Source organism: Eupeodes corollae, chromosome 1 (genome assembly GCF_945859685.1).
Source record: "Eupeodes corollae chromosome 1, idEupCoro1.1, whole genome shotgun sequence".
NCBI lineage: Eukaryota > Metazoa > Arthropoda > Insecta > Diptera > Syrphidae > Eupeodes > Eupeodes corollae.
The window spans coordinates 215,516,906-215,537,962 of NC_079147.1; the positions used below are offsets into that span (position 1 = coordinate 215,516,906).

Genomic DNA, 21,057 nt, shown 5'->3' on the forward strand with positions numbered 1-21,057 from the left:
AAATGTTTCTTGGAGATAGAAATAACAAAGAATTTTTTAACGTTAAGAATTAGGCTGTTCAACTTACACTAACAGGATAAGTTATCTAAATCCATTTAAAGTTTATTGCGTCGTAGTCGCATGTTACTTTCAAAAATTAATATGGTTGATAATATTACCAATAAATATTAAAAACAGCAAAGGACCAAGATGACTACCTTGAGGGACGCCTGAAGTACATCTGATAGGTTTTAAAGTATATTCCTTTATTTTCACTCCTTGCACTCTACTAATTAGGAATGAATCGATCCACTGAAGTGGACTTGAGTGTAAGCTTAATACTTCGAGCTTACGAAGCAATATATTGTGGCATACAGAATCGAAAGCTTTGCTGAAGTCTGCATAATAAATTCAACCACGAAAGAAGAAAACCAAGCTAAATTAGTAACTGTCGATCTTCCAGAAATAAATCCATGTCGGCCACTACTAACATGTTCCTTCACAAGAAAATCAAGTTTTATTTTAATTAAACTTTCTAAATGTTTAGGAATGGCAAATAACTTACAAATTCCTCTATAGTTTTCAACGTTGTTTTTATAGCCCGATTTGAAAATTGGAATCATGAAAGATGATTTCCATTCATCCAGAAGTATTCCGGAAGACAAAAAACGGTTAAAAATAATAAGCAGAGGTAGGCAAAGAGAATTAGAGCACCGTTTTAAGATAATCGCAGGAATGCCATCCACATCAGGTTTCGCGTTCGTTTTGAGACTTTGTAGTCCTTCTAAAACATCAGCAGAATTAAGCTGTATGGACCCAATATCCACTTTGGGCTGATCATTAGAAGAAATGAAAGTATATCCCTGAGCGTAAGAGTATACGGATTCAAAATACTGAACAAAAAGTTTAAGTGTCTTACTAACCTACTTCAATAGATTCTTCACCTTTAAAATTCATAGAGTTGGGAACCCCAATTGATTTCTGTTTAGAATTAATAAAATACCAGAATCGCTTTGGGTCGCATTTTAAGTTCACTTCAGCGTTCATGACACAATTTCTCTGTGAGAATTTACTGAGAACAATGAATTCTATACGAAGCTTACAAAATTGAATTTTGTCATTCAAATCGTTGGATTTGTTAAACTTTTTTTTTTTAAAGATTTTTAGGGTAAGTTAGCCTTCTATTATATGAGGCTTTGGGACATTCTTTTTCAATCTAGCTGGAACAAATAAATTGAAAGCATTATGTAAAAATCCCGAAAAACTATTAAACATTATCTTTCAAGTTTAAATTTAAAAATTCAGTTTTCCGAAAATATTTCCAAAGTAGTTATCGAGCTCAACGAAATTCGTTTTTAAAAAGTTGTAAGATTCGAAATAGTTATGAATCTCTGATCAATTTTTAAATAATTATATAATTCAACTTCAATATATATTTCTTTGTAATGGACTGAATTGTTTAACAATGTAAAAATGATAATATCATTAACTGACGCTTTAAAATCATCATATGAAATAAATATAAGATCAAGAATTTTGTTTAAATTATTAACAACATTATTGATTTGATATAAATTAAGGGCAAATAGATGATCAATGAAAGTTATTTCAGTACCTTTTTTTAAGTGACAAGGTATAAGCATATTTTCAGTAAAAGAATGCAATCAATTTACATCAGTTAAATTAAAATCGCTGATTACGAAAACTTTTTGTGGACTATTGTTAAGATTGTATACAAAATCAATATTAGCAATTTGGAAAAGATTTAATCATCCAACAACAAAGACTTGAAAATTTATTAACTTTAACTGACTTAGGTTCTCCTTGCGATGCCTTGGTTATCCATTATTTTTATGCGTCATCGTGTACATTTTCTGCAGATATCCTTCAACTCTCTCCAACTCTTCCCCAGTCGTTCTGGTTTTTGTAGGACTTTAAGGACGGCCCACTTGTCTGGCCTCATGTGTAAATGAGTTCCGGTTTCGTTTTATTCTATGTGTTCCTTACCAGTTCTGGCATGAAGCTCATTATTGGAGAACTTTTAGGCCAGAAAATATTCAAGATGTTGCAATGACATCTATTAACGAACGTTTGCAGCTACCGGAAAAAACAATACTAATGTTTGTTGTTCCATTTGTAGCTTATTCTTGAGTACTTTAGTTGTTTTTAGAAGCAAACTTGTGCTCTGTAGAGGCTCTAGGAAGTTAATGTCTTCCTGTGCAAAATGAACATTAAATTAAACTAAGATGTCTACAATGTAAGTATATTATAACATAAGGTGTTTCAGTAAAAAGAAGTGCAGGTTTATAATCTTGCAAATTTGCTTACTTTTAAAAATAGAAACTCTCAACGAATATTTTCATTTTAAGCCCAATAAACCTAAGCGGTCAATTCATTTTAATTTATATAAATGACGATTAGTTTGCAATTCAAGTTTTTGACCTGCAAGTTTTTGATCTTGTTCGTATTGCATTTCTTGTTGCTAAGTTACTGTAAAAGTTCGTTTTTGATTGTTCATTAGGTACCCGTTTTACTGTAGAAATGGTGAGAATCTCAAGAAATGTACATCTTTATTACAAAAGCTCCTTCATAAAAACTGATTTCGTGGTTGTTCTGTCAATAAAGTTCAACCTACACAGCTTCCCTTACAAGTGGAATGAATTTACAAAAATATTTTCTGATTAAATTGTCGAATATTTTTATTTTTGTTTTTGAAAAACACATTTTTTCATGTTTAATTATTTCACATAAGAACCTGCTCTACACTACATCAGAGCTTGTATATCCATCGTAATAATGCAGTATGCACAAAAGAAAATTATTGAGATAACTTAATCCTAACGAGCGACAAAACCTTTTTTATATATTGACAGTGCAGTACATACCCCTATAGCGGAAAAGTGTATTTTATCGATGATCCTTGGAAATGTGGGAGCCAAGAGTGTCATCATCGAGCTGTAATACAGTCAAAGTCTTCTTCACATACAGAAAGATACTATGCTACTGCTACTATACGATATCTCTATACGCGTAGAGTTTGAACAATCTATGAAGAGTGCAATATACCCTGCAGTATACAAACAGATTATATTCAAAGGATATACCTCTACTCAACATAATATACATAAGAAGAATCTTCACTGGGTGAATCTATATATTTTGATTACTTTCTGTGCGGGTTCAAGGGCTGCTGCTATAGGCTATAGATAGCTCGTATAGAAAACAACCAGCGGCACTTGAATTGAGTGAAGAAAACTAGAGTGAAGTCAATGCACTCGAAAAATGTTGCTTTTAGATTTTTTTTTTTTAATTTTATTTTTTGAATTTTTCCAATTAAATTGGAGGAGATTTATTTTAATGAGGTTTATAGAGGCACAGTAATAATAGGTTGATATAGGTTGTAAGTTAATTTATTTACTTGCATGACAAGGAGTGTAGAATGTGGTAAGAATTCACATCTTTTGCAATTTGTTTAATTTGATTAAAAAAGGAAAAGGTTACTTATGACATGACTTACAATACCTAGTTGTTCAAAGAAGTTGTCACACATGAAAGGCATATATTGTGTATAGACCTGGCTTTTAAAATAAGATTCACGCGTTGCATAAAAACTATTAATTCGTTCCTTGTAAGAAGGAATGGCTTGCATAGCTTGTCAATAGAAGTTTAACGATTTTTTATTAAGTTTGTACTTTATTTATTGTAATCGGTCCTTTTTTGAAAAAGTTGACATTTCTCGATAGGTTTCAAGGTCAATAAAATCTAAACGAAGAGTCCGTGATACGGAAAAGTTGAACATATCTAAAGAACCAGTAGAAATATCGACTTCAAAAAAATTTGGTTTACAGATAATAGAAGAAACTTTCAAAAATTAAGTCCAACAAATATTTTTGGTATGAAATTAGGTATTACCTAAGTGCTTATATCTTACATGTCGTAAACAAATGTTGGCAGAATGGTTTGAGATATCGAATTCAAAACAAATAATGAAATCTTTGAACAATATGTATTATTAAGACACTAAAAAAGTTTGTTTGTAAGATTTAATTGTAAGCGGTTCATTAGTTCTTGAAAAAACTAAAGAAGAAAATACGGTTCTACTGAGGAATACAAAATTTAAGTTTTTTTAAAAAGTTGTTCGAGATTCACATCCTAACATCCATCTTGACACCCAAAGGCTCGTTTCACACTACACGGTTTTGACTGCAAAAAAATGGACGGCATAAACCGGATCAATGGCTAATTACCTACACATTATATGGTTTTAACCCTACGGTAAAACACGACATATAAAGGGTTTCTTTGCTTAACATACTAGAAATCGTGTCTTGAAGTGGCTGATCGAACTCTGCCGTAGAAACGAATAAACGCCGCCGTCCGGCTGCCGTATTTCTTCAGTATATAGACGGTTGCTTAACTACGCGGCGCCGGCATTTTGCCGCGACCGTATAATATGAAAGCGTATATGCTCTTCTTCAGGCCTCCAACAAAATGTCTCAGTCCAGTTTTTTTTCGTACGGTCAAAACTATGTATAGTGTAAACCGAGCCCAACACCATCACCAAGAGCAAGTTCTACTTGCACAATAACCATGAGCAGAGCAAAGGCGCGGCGCCGACAAGAAAATATTCTTCGTCCGCCAGATTTTTGGGAACGAGCACAATAACAGCCACATTAACGCTGCCCATCCTCATCATCCCGTGGTACCCGTGGCATGATGGTTAGTGCGTTGGACTGTCATGCTAGAGGTCTTGGGTTCGATCCCTGCCTATGCCATCTAGAGTCTTTTCACGGGTACTGCCTCTTGCGAGGAATTGACAAATTCTCCAAGAGTAACTATTGTCATGAAAAAGTGCTTTCTCAAAATTAGCCGTTCGGAGTCGGCATATAAACTGTAGGTCCCCTCCATTCCTAACAACATTACTCGCACACACGAATGGTTGAGAGTTGTAAGTCACTAGGCCTTGGTTCTCAACGGACTGTCGCGCCACCCAATTTATTTATTTTTATCTTCATCATCCACGACATTGACGATCGAATCGGAAACTTTACCAGCAAAATACCAGTGCGCAGGCCACGACCCTTTTTATAGTGTCGTGATAAGCGGTATTTGCGACCGCGAACGACGTCAGCGAGGAAAGAAGCATCAACGGGCAACTGCAACGACCCAGCTGCAGTAGCAGCAACAAATACACCACAGTGAACATTGATGACCGGAAGTGGTGCGATATGGCAACTATGATTCTGTCCTGCTTTGTATTTTTATATTATTCATTCATTCATTCATTCTATTGTTCTAATGTGGGAGCTTGAATTGTGCAGACGTGCCTAAACAGAGACAAAATACAAATCTTCTAATGTTAGAGCTTGACTTGAGCAGAAGTGAAATAAAAACATTCTCAGCTTGAATTGAGACGTCCCCAACTAGAAGTCATCAAGGAAAAAAAATGTAGGGAAAATTTAAGAAAAAATCTATTGGTTCGGTTTTGTGACAATTTGAATTTTCCGGATAACGCGATTTGGCTTCAAATTAATATCCAAGTTTGAACAAGGAGCTAGGACAAACAGAAGGACTAAATCGGGGGACCCACTTTTCGATTTTTCTACCACTCCGAGTTCGAAATGTTCTACAAATGCAATACTTGACATGTCGTTAGTAAACAAGTGACAAATTTTAGTTAAATGCAAATATCTCTAAAACCTAAACCTAACAATTGACTTGAATACCTCAAGAGTAAATGAAGATATTTACTTCCAAATTATTTCATTCTATCGAAATATTGTTTTAAAATAAGGTTAAAAAGGTCTAATCTAAAAAATGTGTTTTACAAAAAAATAAAAATGGTTTTCGACTCATATCTTAGGAATAAAGAAATACATTGATCAAGCCATTTTATCTTAAACAAAAATTTTAACGACTATTTCATAAACTGAAAATCCTCATATTTGAAAGATAATGCCTGATCAATGTCAAAGTTTTCAAAAAAAATCACCAGTACATCTGACAAATGCTAAACCATGAGTTTTACACGCAAAAAAGTTCCAATCGTTAATGGAATATACCTGTACAGTTTGATCACCTTACTACGCGCCGTACAGGTCACAATACTTGAAGCCACTCAGAAAAGCTTTTTCATTTCTGTCTTCGATCCCTTCCGTGGTTTCATGAAATTGATATATTGCCGTCTTACTCACAAAGACTTTCTTTCATAAACCTTTCTTCTTTGACATATCATAGGAAGTAGTTGCAATTGATTTTTAATATTGGAATAATAATATTGGAATAATAAAAGGAAAAATTTTATCACCATCATTAATGTTTTTCAATAGATTAGTTTATGTTTCAGATTTTAAGTATGTATTATATTTATAAGAACTGTTGTCGAATTATAATGATAAAACATAAAAGTCAAATTAGTAATCAGTAAGAATATTTCAGTAAAGATAGTTTTGGAAAGTAAAGGCCTCTAGGTGGTGCCAAAACAAATCGATATTAGAGGTTGTTATTTATTCTACTTTGTGCTTTGTCTGCATTAGACTCAATGGTAATGATAGTATCCCAAACAATTTTTTGTTCTTTTAACAATAATTTATAACATGAACTTTTAATCAGTTATCAGATTTTCAAATTGAATGTTACTTTTCAATTCAAACAACAGTCCCAAGAGGTCTTTACGTACGAATTCAGAAATGCGACAATCTACGCACTTCTTTACATGCAAATTCATGAATATTTTAATTTCAACATTAAATAAGCTGAAGAATAAACATTTGACATTGTGATACCAAACATAAAAATAAAATGAAAATTGCGTTAAGTGAGTGAGTATTGGTTTTTGTGTTTCAGCACTAACTATAAGTTACTAAAAAAAACTCTGTTTTTGCCTCCAACTTCAGCATGTCACCAGGATTTTAAAACTAGAGAATCAGTGAAGATCAAAGAACGAGTATTTACAGCGAATTCAATAGTTTTCAAAAAACTCAATCTTGACAGTTGCATTAGGAATTCTTGAAAGTTGAGATTTGATACTTTGTTTTTAAATACTTAGTGTTTATTTTATCGTTATCAAATTGTACTAATTTTTATAAGTTTGATGTATTGAAAATAAATATTATTACTGTTCAGAATCTTAAAACATCAGGTTATGGGCCTTATCACGATCTAAATACAAAATAATAAGAAAATTTGTACTGAGAAAAGATGTCCGAAACAAAATTCAGTATTAAAAGCTTCGGGGAAGCAAAAACTTCGAAGACTGGAAATTTTCCGCTAAAGCTTATTTCCAACTGAATGGCTGTTTCTGATGGCAGTATGACGGAGAAGGATGCAACGAAGCTCTTAAACGCAAAATCGGAGCTTATATTGCTTGTTGAAAGATCCACTTATCCTTATATAAGATATAACAAAAGCGCTAAGGAAATTTGGGATACTCATCATACATTTTTTCAAGATTCTGGTCTTGTGAGGAGAGTTGGGATCATCCAAAAGTTTTGTTCTACAAAATTGAAAGATTTTTCTACCGTAGATGCGTACGTTAACGATGTTTTAAATACATCGTACAAGCTCAGGTCTGTTTTTAGCTGGTCTTCCCGAAGAATACAAGCCAATGATAATGGAAATCCAAAGCTCTCGGATTCTTACTACAGGAGACAGTATTAAAACCAAACTTCTTCAAGACGTTAATTTGGATGCAAGTCAAGATACTGCTTTTGTTGGAAAGAACAAGAAAAACTTTGGGAATAAGAACTTTAAGTCCCTAAATGTTACAACTTCAACGAATTTGGCCATATTGCTGCTCAATGTCCAAAAAAGAATAAGAACCATCAAGAAAAGAGGAATGCGCTGTTAGGATGTTTTTTCGTCACGGCTCTTGACAAAGAAGAATGGTATTTCGACTCGGGAGCGTCAGCTAACATGTGCTCAAATAGTGCATGCTTTTCAAGTAAGATTGAAAATCTTAACTCTGAGCTAATTGTTGCAAATAATTTAAAAATGCAAGTCCTATTTATAGGTCAATTCGATAGAAGGTATTTTTTGGAAAATTCAAAGAAAGTGAGGTTGAATTTTAAGAAGTCCTTCACGTTCGTGACTTATGCATTAATCTTTTATCTGACTGGAAAATTGTTCAGAAGGGTTTTCAATTATTTTTTCCAAGAATGGATGTTTAGTGAAAGACCAAAGGGGTAATGTTGTTGCAACTGCAAGCTTGGTGAACAATATGTTCCGACTCAACAGACCACCCAACCAAAGTGCATATGTTACAAAAAATGAAGCTTCACGCTTTGAACTTTGGCACAAGCGTGTTGGACATCCAAGTATTAAAACCACACAAACTATAGTTCCGAAAGTGGTGCAAAATATTGACTGCGATAGTTCAAAAATCAATTGCATCACGTGTAGCAAAGGTAAAATGGCACGCCTATCGTTTAACTCAATTGGTACTAGAGCAGAATCAATATTAGAACTAGTCCACACAGATCGTTGTGGTCCGATTGAACAAAAATCAATTGGAGGTTCAGAGTACATGCTTCTATTCATTGATGATTTTTCAAGATGTCTTTGCGTTTTTCATTAAAAGCAAGAAAGAGGTAGAGAAAAAGTTCCTTGAGTTCAAAAATTTTGTAGAAAATCAATCGACAATGGAAAGGAATAATGCAATTTTTAGATGCAGAACATTCTAGCAGATGCAGGCATTTAACATCAAACAACGGTTCCATATTCTCTACAACAAAACGGGTTGGCAGAAAGAATGAATAGAACCATAATCGAAAAAGCGCGTTGTCTTCTCGAGTCTACAACAAACGTTTTTGAGCTGAAGCTGCAAATACACAATTTATTTAACGAAAAAAAACCTTGCAAAGGTACAAAAGAAAAAACACATGAAGAAGGAGTAGAAGAAGAGTGAATCTGCAGCATCTTAAAGTTTTCGGTTGTCAAGCAGTTATTCACATTGCAAATAGTCCGGTCAATTTAGACATTTGACCCACGACAAATTCAGGGGAAGCTGAAAATTCTTAAAATTGTTTAAATTATAATTAAAAACATTGTCTTAAAAGTCCCAACCGATCCCATGTAAGGAAAAAATTTTAGCGGGGTAATAAGGTCCAAAAAATGAGTTTTTCGCGATTTTCTTGAAAACGGTAAGTTTTATCGCAAAATTACCCCAGACATAATTTGTAGATCAGGGAATTTCCTATAAAAAAGGTATCAATAATTTTTTCCCTAAAAGCCACCGCTTCTGAGATATAACGATGCAAAAAATTGCAAGCGTCATAAACGCACACGTTTCCACGCCACCTCTGAGGTAGTGTACTTAGCGCGTTTTTTTTAACGTGGTTTCCCCTATAGGCCTATTCCACGGGTCTGTTGTGATTAGATTTAGAAATAAATAGTTTATTCGTCGGATTCGGAATCGTCAATCACTTCTTCTTCTTCCTCTTCTTCTTCTTCTTCTTCTTCTCCTTCTTCTTCTTCTTCATCCTGACTATAGGTGAATTGTGTTAAAAGTGAAGCATCACATGTTTCTTCGTCAGTATTAAATGAATCCTCTGTTGTTGGTGATTCTACATTAGAACAAGACTGGCCTTGACAATTCGTACAAGCCAGAGAACAATCCAGCCCAACTTTTTTGCAACCACATTTAGCATTGCATCCTTTTTTACAGTTACAAAAGATAGTGTTGAGCAATTTTTCCGGCGCAGGTTGAAGCAAAGTCTGAATTGGTTCTAATATATTATCGACCAACTTCCAACCCCAATCTGTTGGGTTTAGTTGATAACCAAGCCACACTTGAACTTGGTAGTATACCCGAAGAAGATGTTGATGAGCAGAGACTGAGGTTGGAGGAAGACAAGCTAATTGTACTTGTTTCTTATTTCGAGTATTTTTGACAAAAGATGCATATCGAAACTTGTCTAAGCAGGTAGTTTTTTTAGGAGCTCCGTACATACGAAGAAGAAAGTGAAATCCGTTGGTAATAACTTCTTCTGGAGTTGAATTACATTTTTTAAAAACTTCAGCAGTTGCAAGTAAGTCTTGCTTTTCAAACATTTTGAATACAGTTGTTTTACCCCTCCTGTAAAATGCAGATGTCGTATCACAGCCAGTTATGGCGTGTAAAAATAGTATGTGATTTCGACACTTTGCAAAAGTCGACAAACTTTTTGATGAATAAAACTCTGATTGATTTTGAGATTTTCCTGGTTTTAAGAAGAAAATAGTTTTTTCAGCTGGACTTCGAGCAGTGAGTAACACGAGTAAATCTACATCTTCACCCACAACAATCGTTATATTTGTCATGTTAACTTGTTCTATTGCTGTTTCGATAATCAGTACATCGGCGTCGTTATGAGCTTGTTTAACCAGTATATTCTCAGCAGTAAACTTTTCTTTTAACATTGAAATAAATCGAGACTTGTTGTGAGTATTTGCCAAAAATTTCTGTTGACTAGTAGGAACTGTCATAAATTCATCAAATAAAATGTCGGAAGATGAAGATGTTGCCAAAGTTCGACGACGCTGTTCTGCTGCTTTAATATTTGTCGTGCAATCATTATAGCCATCAAATACGACAGTAGCTCTGGGACCAAAATGTCGACGTACATACTGAACGTACTTATCAAAAATAACACTGAATGTTTCTTCAGTATCCCAAACAACACGGTGCAGTAAATATCCACCATCAATAATGTACGTCCCATTATCGTTGTTAATATCAATGTTTACTTTTTCGAAACAACCGTAAATGGCAGACTTCTGTGTTTTACGCATCCCGATATCATCAAACAACGATAAAGGGTACGGAGCTAATTCATATTCGAAATATTTTTCAATTTCATCCTGAAATGCTGCAGTAATACTCATGCGCTGGAACAATAATACAGGGTCAACAGGTATTTTTTCTTCATGAAATTTAATTGTGCTACTCATAGCTAAGAGAGGAACAACTTTATCGGCACGTTTTAATTTAATATCATGAAATGTCAGTCCTATTATTTTTGCCATGGAAGCAAGTCCAACTTCACGAGCTTTATAACAGTTGATTTTATCATCACCAACGACACCACTAGCGATCGATACAATTTCATTATACCTGATATTCTCAGAATAATACTCATGAGTATTTTATATTTTAAATGTAACTTAAAATCACCGACAGAAACATATTCTTACTTACATTACAGCTACAGAAAGTATATGGGTGAGGTACTTAGGCATATTATGACGCTCGCAATTTTTTGCATCGTTATATCTCAGAAGCGGTGGCTTTTAGGGAAAAAATTATTGATACCTTTTTTATAGGAAATTCCCTGATCTACAAATTATGTCTGGGGTAATTTTGCGATAAAACTTACCGTTTTCAAGAAAATCGCGAAAAACTCATTTTTTGGACCTTATTACCCCGCTAAAATTTTTTCCTTACATGGGATCGGTTGGGACTTTTAAGACAATGTTTATAATTATAATTTAAACAATTTTAAGAATTTTCAGCTTCCCCTGAATTTGTCGTGGGTTTACTGATTTTTTGGTCTAATTTGACCGGACTAAAAAGAAAAGCGGACGAAACTCGATGCCAAAGGGAAAGAAGTAATTTTTATCGGATACACTCAAAATCATATCGCTTCTATGAAGTTAAGAAATAAAATGCACGACTGGGTCGCACGAACTTGCTCCTGTATGCTAAGAGTCTGTTTAAAAAAGTAGGTAAATCATGTGTGAAACAACTTTATTCGTAAAGAATAATATTTTAAAATCACATATACAAAGTTACCAAAATATTACTTCTTGATAGACACTTTAAAATAGATTGTTGATTAAACATATCATATCCGATACAATTGTGCTTCATGGGCGGCCATATCGTTGGTATTTACAATAATTTTAGGTATAAAAATACATAAATATGTACTAAATGCACTAATTTAGATAAAAGCTAGGAATGTAATCACAATTTTGTTAAAATAATGCGCTCTTTCTGGCTCATGCACAGTTAAAATATAAAAAAAAAAACTATTTTAAGATTCGAAATTTCGCCCGAAAAATAAGTTTGTCTTCAAAAATTTAAATGCCATTTTATAAATAAAAAAACATTTGATTTTTCAATTTTTTTTTTGAAAATCGTTAGAGCGGTTTTTTTTAAATTAATTTTTTATATATAAAATTTTTCAATTTTGTACTAAAAATATTTTTGGTACGCAGTTGTTTAGAGATGGTCAATATACGCTATACGTTTGAATTTCGTAAAAAACTGTTGACCCGTTTTTGAGATATCGAATTTTGAAAAAATAAAATTCAATATTTTTTTAAAAATCCAAACATTAAAAAATTGCACTTTTGATAATCAAGTATTGTTAAAGCAATATAGGAGCGTATTCAGAAAAAAAATTATTGAAATCGGTTTATTAGTTTGTAGGAGTCTATATACCCAACGCCCGTTGTTTCAAATATTCAAATTTGAATATCAAAGAAATATTATCGAGCATTTCGGATCGGCCGCAAGAGTGCGTTACAAATTCATCTACCCATTTTTACTTTTGCTTCATCATCATCATTCGTCGATTTGCCTTCAGCCAGATAACGTCGTTCATGTTTCAATTAAATAATTAATTAAATCGATTACTTTATAAATAATACTTAAATACATACATATATTGTTTAATACATTGAGTCGCGTTTTTAATTTAATTTAGTACACGCTCCTAAATTGGTGACCCCGACGCGTACGCCAACTAATAAATTAAATAAATATATACGTATGTATATTGTGTTGCAATTTTTTTTTGTCACGGTGAACAAAGAAAATGCCTGGAACCAACGACCAACCTGTGAACGCTAAAGCTGATGCTCCGACAGACAATTCAATGGAAGCATTGGAAGCGCAATTGCAAGATCTCCAGCAACAAGTACTTTCCCAGCAGGCACTAGCAGAAGCAGCAAGAGGTACGGAGGTTGAATCTAGCCATGCTCAAGTGCGACCACCACCTTTTTGGCGAGAAAATGTGAAGCTCTGGTTCGCTCAACTCGAAGCACAGTTTACATTGGTGAATTTGCGATCTGATGCCCGAAAGTTTAATCTCGTCATTGCTCATCTGGATCAGACCACAGCCTCAGAAGTACAAGACGTCATCATCAATCCACCACAAGGTAATGCATATGTTCGATTAAAAGAAGAACTTATTTCTCGTTTGGCCCCATCTAGAGACACACAGATTAGGCAAATGCTAGATCGAGAACAGCTAGGTGACAGGAAACCGTCTCAGTTTCTTCGACGATTGAAGGATTTAGCTGGCGGTACAATGACTGACGATGCTTTAAAGGCAATTTGGATTGATAGATTGCCTGTCCAAACACAATCTATACTTGCTGCACATCCTCCTGGTACAGCTGAAAATCCAACAAATCTTGATAACCTTGGTCTCATCGCAGACAGAATCAACGACGTCATTCCACAGCAACAAGTTGCCAGCACATCTAGCCACCCAAATCCTTCATTTTTGAGTCTCTCAGAGAAAGTGGAACAACTGGCTAAGCAAGTTGAAGCCATGTACACGAACCGAGGAGACCAAAATCGCAGGCTGGCAAGATCGAGATCACGCTCTCGTGCTAGGCAAAACAGAAATCCAACACCAACTTCGAACGAGAAGAAAAACAATAATCAAACTCGTTTTTGCTATTTCCATCGTAACTGGGGATCTAAAGCAAGAAATTGCCGCCCACCATGTGATTTCAACCAGCAAGCGGGAAACGAAAACGGATGTCATTGATGACGGTGAATGACAGCCAAACTTCCAGCCGTCTTTTCATCACGGACAAAACGTCAAAATTGCAATTTTTGGTAGATACGGGCTCGGACGTTTCGGTGTTTCCACATACCGGTTCACGTCAAAAGTCAAAACCATCCGACTATACTCTTTTCGCTGCAAACGGAACCCCGATTCCAACCTACGGTTTTCGCACCTTGCAGATGAACTTAGGCCTCCGTCGAGATTTTACATGGCGTTTTGTGGTAGCAGAAGTCAGCAAACCTATTATCGGTGCGGACTTTCTAGCTTTCTATCAACTTCTTGTGGACGTATCACACAGCAGATTGCTAGACGGAATTACTGGACTTTCCGCACTGGGTTGCCACGCATTTGAGATGTCATCACATGTGAAATCAGTTTCCGGAACTTCAAAGTACATCGAGCTGCTTAAAAAGTATCCCAGTTTGACTCGACCAGATGGAAGCTTCAAAGAAATCCGACACTCCACCGTTCATCACATCAATACGAAAGCAGGCCCTCCAGTTAGCTGCAAATCACGACGTTAGCACCTGACAAGATGAAAATTGCAAAAAGTGAGTTCGAGACAATGCTGAAAATGGGAATAGCTCGCCGTTCCGAAAGCTGCTGGTCATCACCACTTCATCTCGTTGCCAAAAAGTCAGGTGATTGGCGTCCGTGTGGAGATTACCGCTCTTTAAACGACCGCACGATTCCAGACAACTATCCTCCAAGAAATCTTCAGGATTGTTCAGCTAATCTCTCAGGGAAGAAAATATTTTCCAAGATTGATTTGGTAAGAGCGTTCAATCAGATTCCGATCGCACCAAAAGACATCAAGAAAGACTGTTTGAGTTTGCGTTCATGACGTTTGGCCTCCGAAATGCCGCCCAGACCTTTCAGAGGTTCATCGACGAAGTCACAAATGGTCTCGACTTTTGCTTTCCATACGTGGACGATATTTTGGTGGCATCGGCTGACGAAGAGCAACATTTTCACCATCTTCAAACTCTTTTCGAAAGACTCAACAAATTTGGCGTTGTCATTAATGTTGCTAAATGCGAGTTTGGTAAGTCTAAAATAACATTTTTAGGTTATTTGATATCAAGCGACGGCATACGACCGCCCGAAGAACGAATCCAGGCAATTATTGATTGTAAGCCACCAACGACAGTTAAGCAGCTTAGAAGATTTCTGGGTTCTATCAACTTCTATAGGCGCTTCGTCAAAAACGCAGCCAGCCTTCAAGCTCCACTGAACGAGTGCTTAAAGGGACCGGACATCAAAGGCAACAAATCCATCACTTGGACAAAACCACTTTTGCAAGCTTTTGCTGCTTGTAAAGAGGGACTTATTAAAGCTGCCTTGCTTGCACATCCTGATCCGACACTCGAATGGGGACTTTTCACTGATGCATCAGACTGTGCCATGGGTGCAGTCCTACAACAGAAAACCCCAATCGGTTGGAAGCCACTGTCATATTTTGCAAAGAGTTTCAACAACTCTCAACGTAAATACAGCACGTATGACAGGGAACTTTTAGCTATCTACTCAGCCGTAAAGTACTTCAAGTTTATGTTGGAAGCTAGAAATTTTACCATTTTCACAGATCATAAACCGTTGGTGTTTGCCTTTAAGCAAAAGCCCGAAAAGGCATCACCTCGACAGTTTAGATGTCTTGATCTCATTGGTCAATTTTCAACTGACATCCAACACATCGCTGGAACGGAAAATATAGTAGCAGATACGTTGTCAATAGTTGAAGGCATCAGCAAGTCAGTGAACTTTGAAGAACTCGCAATGTCTCAAACAGGTGATAGAGAACTTAAAAACATTATTAAATCTGCTTCTGCATTACAGGTTGTAAAAGTTCCGCTTCCTAACTCTCAATTGCAAATATTTTGTGACGTGTCAAAAGGTGTTGCTAGACCGTTTGTAACAAAACCTTTTCGCCATCAAGTATTTGAATCACTGCACAGCTTGAGTCATCCTGGAACAAACGCTTCAGTTAAATTGGTTTCATCAAAATTCGTCTGGCCTTCAATCCGAAAAGACTGCAGAGCATGGGCAAAGTCATGCATTCCGTGCCATCGATCAAAGATAACTCGTCATACGTCATCCCCTGTTGGAAACTTTGAACAACCATCGTCGAGGTTTGAGCATATACATGTCGACTTCGTTGGACCACTGCCATATTCACGAGGATTCAGATTTTGCCTAACGGTTGTCGATAGGTACTCGCGCTGGCCTGAAGCTTACCCTTTAGAAGATTCCACTGCTGAGACACTTGCAAGAACACTCTTCGCTAATTGGATATCCCGTTTTGGAGAACCACTCAAGGTTACATCTGACCGTGGCAGACAATTTTTGTCTGATCTATTTCAGGCTTTGACAAAATTGTTTGGCATCAATCATCTGACGACAACTGCTTACCACCCTGCCGCTAATGGCATGGTTGAAAGGTTCCATCGCCAATTGAAAGCCACTATTGAGTGCCATGAATCCCCAGCATGGGCCGACGAACTTCCTGTTGTACTCCTTGGGCTCAGGACAGCATACAAAGAAGACTTACAAGCTACAGTAGCCGAAATGTTGTATGGAGAATCCATCAGAATCCCCGGTGAATTTTTGTCACCACGAAAAGATAGCGTCAGTGATCCGACAACCTTCATCAACCAACTTCGACTTCATTTTGAACATCTAACATCAGTTTCAGCATCCCGTCACGGATCCAGAAAAATCTTTGTGTTCAAAGAACTATCTACATCATCCCACGTTTTCATCAGAAGAGATGCAGTTAGAATCGGACTACAACAACCATATGAAGGTCCATTCCCCGTCGTTAAAAGATCAAATAAATTTTTTGTTGTTAAGATTCGATCGATCGTTTAAAACCGGCTTTTCTACTTTCAGACAATCATAATCCCAGCTCAGAAAAACCAACATCTCTACCCGTCTCTCCAGAAACAGCTGATGACATCATCATCCGAAAAACTAGATCAGGTAGATCAGTTCGAATTCCAGACAGACTTGGGATAAATAGGAACTAACTTCAATCCCATCGTAACAAAGTCACTGGAAGGGGAGTGTTGTAGGAGTCTATATACCCAACGCCCGTTGTTTCAAATATTCAAATTTGAATATCAAAGAAATATTATCGAGCATTTCGGATCGGCCGCAAGAGTGCGTTACAAATTCATCTACCCATTTTTACTTTTGCTTCATCATCATCATTCGTCGATTTGCCTTCAGCCAGATAACGTCGTTCATGTTTCAATTAAATAATTAATTAAATCGATTACTTTATAAATAATACTTAATACTTACATATATTGTTTAATACATTGAGTCGCGTTTTTAATTTAATTTAGTACACGCTCCTAAAAGTTGCTGAGAAAATTAAAAAACAAAATAACGGTTCTATGAGCGGTACCTTTCCTGAGCAATACAAAAATTTGTTTTTCTTATCAAAAGAAGCCAAGTTAAAAAATAAAATTTTAGAGAATATCTGCTCAAAACCTTAACTTCCAAGTTTGAACTCAATCAACCCATTGGTTTAGGCTGTAGGAGCGTGGACAGACAGACAAAACCGACCGGACGGAATCGCGGGACCCACTTTTTTCGACTTCTTTACCATCGTAATATCATGTTTGATTAAAATCTCGAGTTCGAAATTTTGCACGAATGCAAAACTTGCCATATAGTTCCTATATGTCGCAAGTAAAAATAAGTCATAATAAGTCGAGACGCATTTTTCCATGAGCAAAAGTGAAAACAGTTTTTTGGATGCCCAAGATAATTTAATTGTTGAAGAATCTTCAGAAGGAATCATATCTGAGAGAGGAATAAGACAATCTCCCAGAATAAGAAATCCACCTGAAAGATACGGTTAAAAATCGTACGTGGCCAGCAACAATGATAAAGATCCAAAGACAGTCGCTGTGAAGAGCGAACATATGTCTGATTGGAAAAAAGCAATGAACGTTGAATATACAGCTTTGAAAAATGGCACTTGGAAAATAGTTTCTGTACCAAAAGGAAATAAAGCCATAAATTCCAAATGGACATTTAAGACGAAAAAAGATGCAAGTGGTAATGTCGAAAAACATAAAGCTAGATTGGTCGTAAAGGGGTATTCGCAACGTCAAGGGATCGATTATCAAGAAATATTTTTAAGGTACACTTCCATAAGGGTACTTTTAATTTCGGCTGTACGATATGATTTGGATATCGATCAAATGGATGTCGTGACTGCTTTCCTGCAAATTGAGCTTAACGAAGACATTTACACGAATCTCCCTAAAGGTTTTAATAATCTTCAAAATAAAGTATGTACACTCAAGAAATCACTGTACGGTCTCAAACAAGCTAGCAGAGTTTGGAATAAGAAATTGGATGAAACTTTAAAGAAAATTGGACTTAAACAATCAAAAACGGATCCGTGTATTTGTTACAAGACAAACAGCATAGATAAAACTTTCGTCGTTATTTACGTAGATTTTTACAAATAACAAAGATGAAAAAAGAATTATCAAAGAAAATTTGGCCAATTCACTCGAGATGAAAGATTTTGGAGAAGCTAAATTTGTGCTTGGTATGCAAATAACTCGCGATCGAGAAAAGGGAAAGTAATGGATAGACCAACGGACATACTTAAAGAATATTGTCAAGCGATTCGACATGGAGGATTGTAATCCGGTATCCACTGTTCCACACCCTTAGATATTAACCAAAAGCTTATAAAACAAACACATCAAAAAAGCAAACACGAAACTAATTACATAAAAACCGTTCCATATCAAGAAGCTATAGGAAGCATTTTTTGCAGTGGGGGCTTTATCAAGATTTAATAATAATCCTTCAAAATCTCGCTGTTAAGCGATTTTTCCGTTATATAAAAGGAACAATAAATTAGAATACACTCGAGACATTGAAGAATGTTTAGAAGGATTTTCGAATGCTGAATGCAGATGACAGAAAATCAACTACAGGTTATCGCTTTAAATACCAACAAGGACCTATTTCTTGGAATGCAAAGAAACAACCTTCTGTCGCTCTCTCCACCACAGAGGTTGAGTATATGGCCTTAGCCTCAACATCTCAAGAAGCACTTTGTCTTCAATCTTTATTGCGAGAACTAATTAATTGGAATCAAGAACTTATATTGCAATGCGATAACAGGAGTGCCACAAACATATCTAAAAACAACGTTTATCACGCATTCAAAGCACATCGATATAAGACACCATTTCATTCGAGATCTTATAGAAGATAATAAATTAAAAGTAGAATATTTGAAAACTAAAGAGATGCCTGCTGATGTTCTAACTAAAAGAATCATTGCTACAAAACATAACAACTGTTGTACTCTCATTGGTATAAAAGTAAAAAAATCTAGAGGGGGTGTTGAAAGTTGAGATTTAATACTTTGTTTTTAAATACTTTACAAACTGTATTGAAAATAAAGATTATTACTGTTCAGAATCTTAAAACATCAGGAATAAACCAACTAACTTTCAAACCTTCATAAAAAAAACTATAACTACCTTTAAAGGGAGCAGGAGCTTAATATTAAATATCTTGAATTTTAATATGAAAGTTGGTTTTTTAAAGCCTGTATCAGTGGCAGATTTGGGGAAGGGTAGAAAATTATTTAATGTAGGTATTCAAAAAATCCTAGTACCGTGCCATGTTCGTCATTCGAATTAAATGCCACTGCTTAACTTTATTCATAATGGACTTTTTATGACATAAAAACTGTCTACGCCCAATAAAATGTTATCAACAAAAAAAACTCATAAAAAATCAAGCTTATGCTTATTTTTATGACATAAATTTTCAATAAAGTCTTTTGAGAAATTCATATATTAAATTAAAGACCATAAAACCTTTCCAAAAGTCTTTGGCATGTCTTCATATATTTATGTGTATATGGTGTAAACACAAATGTTCACATCATTCACACGCAGACGTTTATGTACCTAGATATGTACATATATTCTGTACGTCAAGTTATGCACGAACTTGAAACATTATGTAATGAATCTCTTCGCTTGAGTAAAATACGCTTTAATATTTAGTTTTCTAAAAATGAATTCTCATTTTGTCAACAAAGGCGAAACATGAACTTTCGTTTTATATGTGTATAGGAATGTATGGATATCAATCGTGTCGATTATAAAACACACGTTTTGTTGTGTCAATTTATATCACTTTTCAATGACACTGACCCATATTAAGAAGGATCAACATAAACATAAGCAAAGCCGACGACTACGATGACGATGGCCTCCACTTCCGTCAGTCAAAAGTTAACTTTCAACACGAACCTTTAGACAAGACATGTTCGTATATGTATGTACATAGGTAGATATGCTCGTTGTTTTTACCTTTACCCGAAAATCCTTTCTAGTCTCAAAACTCATCCTTTTAATGTGATGACTTTGAAATTCTGCTCGTACATAATACCACCAACACGTCATCTAATCGTTTTTAGGGGCTAAACGATGGATATTATACTCGTATTCATCACGTTGTCCTGTGTAACATGATACGAGAACAAGGTGGACGATATTCATTAAATTAATCGCTAGCGTTAGATATCATGTGATGCAGTGCAGTCTTTATACGGTCCTTCTTCAAAAAGGAAAGGCAAGCTACTCGAGTAGATCAACGTTGTACAAACAAACTATCGGTGGTGCTTTAACCACACATTGAAAGATATAAATAGCATACACTTGCTAAACATGCGTAAGTATGTTCGCGAAATATGGTTTAGATTTAGATTATATACAACAAAAACAAAAGCAACAAATATTGAAACTAATCCTGTCTAGGATCCATTCAGTTTTCTGATCCTAAAGCTAATTCAGCTATTACTGAAATTTTCAGTAATTTAAGGGACAGAGAAATTTGCGGTCTACACCTTTATTCATTTGCTCTTGTCAAATTTTCTTAAAGGGTGTTTTGTAAAAAGGAAGGTTTCATTTCTTTAAAATTAACAGAGAAAAAGTTACTTTAATGAAATTTAATTTCAACTTTTAATGAAAGAAGCAAATTTTAGCACCAAATGTTTCATTCATTATTTATTAATATCAACTAAGTACTACATTAACAGAATTCTTTCTCAAAACTTGGTAAAGAAATAAGTTTAAGTCTGTTTTGAAAAGGTGAAAGGTCGGAAAGAACCCATCCTAGCCCCTTTAGCGCAAATCTAGGGAACCTTTGTTACACCAGTTCTAATCTGAGTTTATGACAGACATGATTTGGGATCCAAACCTGAGAAGTATTTTTGAGAATTCTTCAAACAAATATTATA

The 21,057-nt window shown here is 35.3% G+C and overlaps 2 protein-coding genes across 2 annotated transcripts; both read left to right on the forward strand.

The window, feature by feature from the left end:
- Window positions 1–12,779: 12,779 nt before the first annotated feature.
- LOC129948549 (uncharacterized) lies at window positions 12,780–13,742 on the forward strand. Its single transcript, XM_056059601.1, has one exon. The coding sequence runs from the start codon at window positions 12,780–12,782 to the stop codon at window positions 13,740–13,742; it is 963 nt and encodes a 320-aa protein (XP_055915576.1).
- Window positions 13,742–14,287, forward strand: LOC129948551 (uncharacterized). Its single transcript, XM_056059617.1, has one exon. It carries the CDS (start codon window positions 13,742–13,744, stop codon window positions 14,285–14,287), a length of 546 nt encoding a protein of 181 aa, XP_055915592.1.
- The last annotated feature ends 6,770 nt before the right edge of the window (window positions 14,288–21,057 follow it).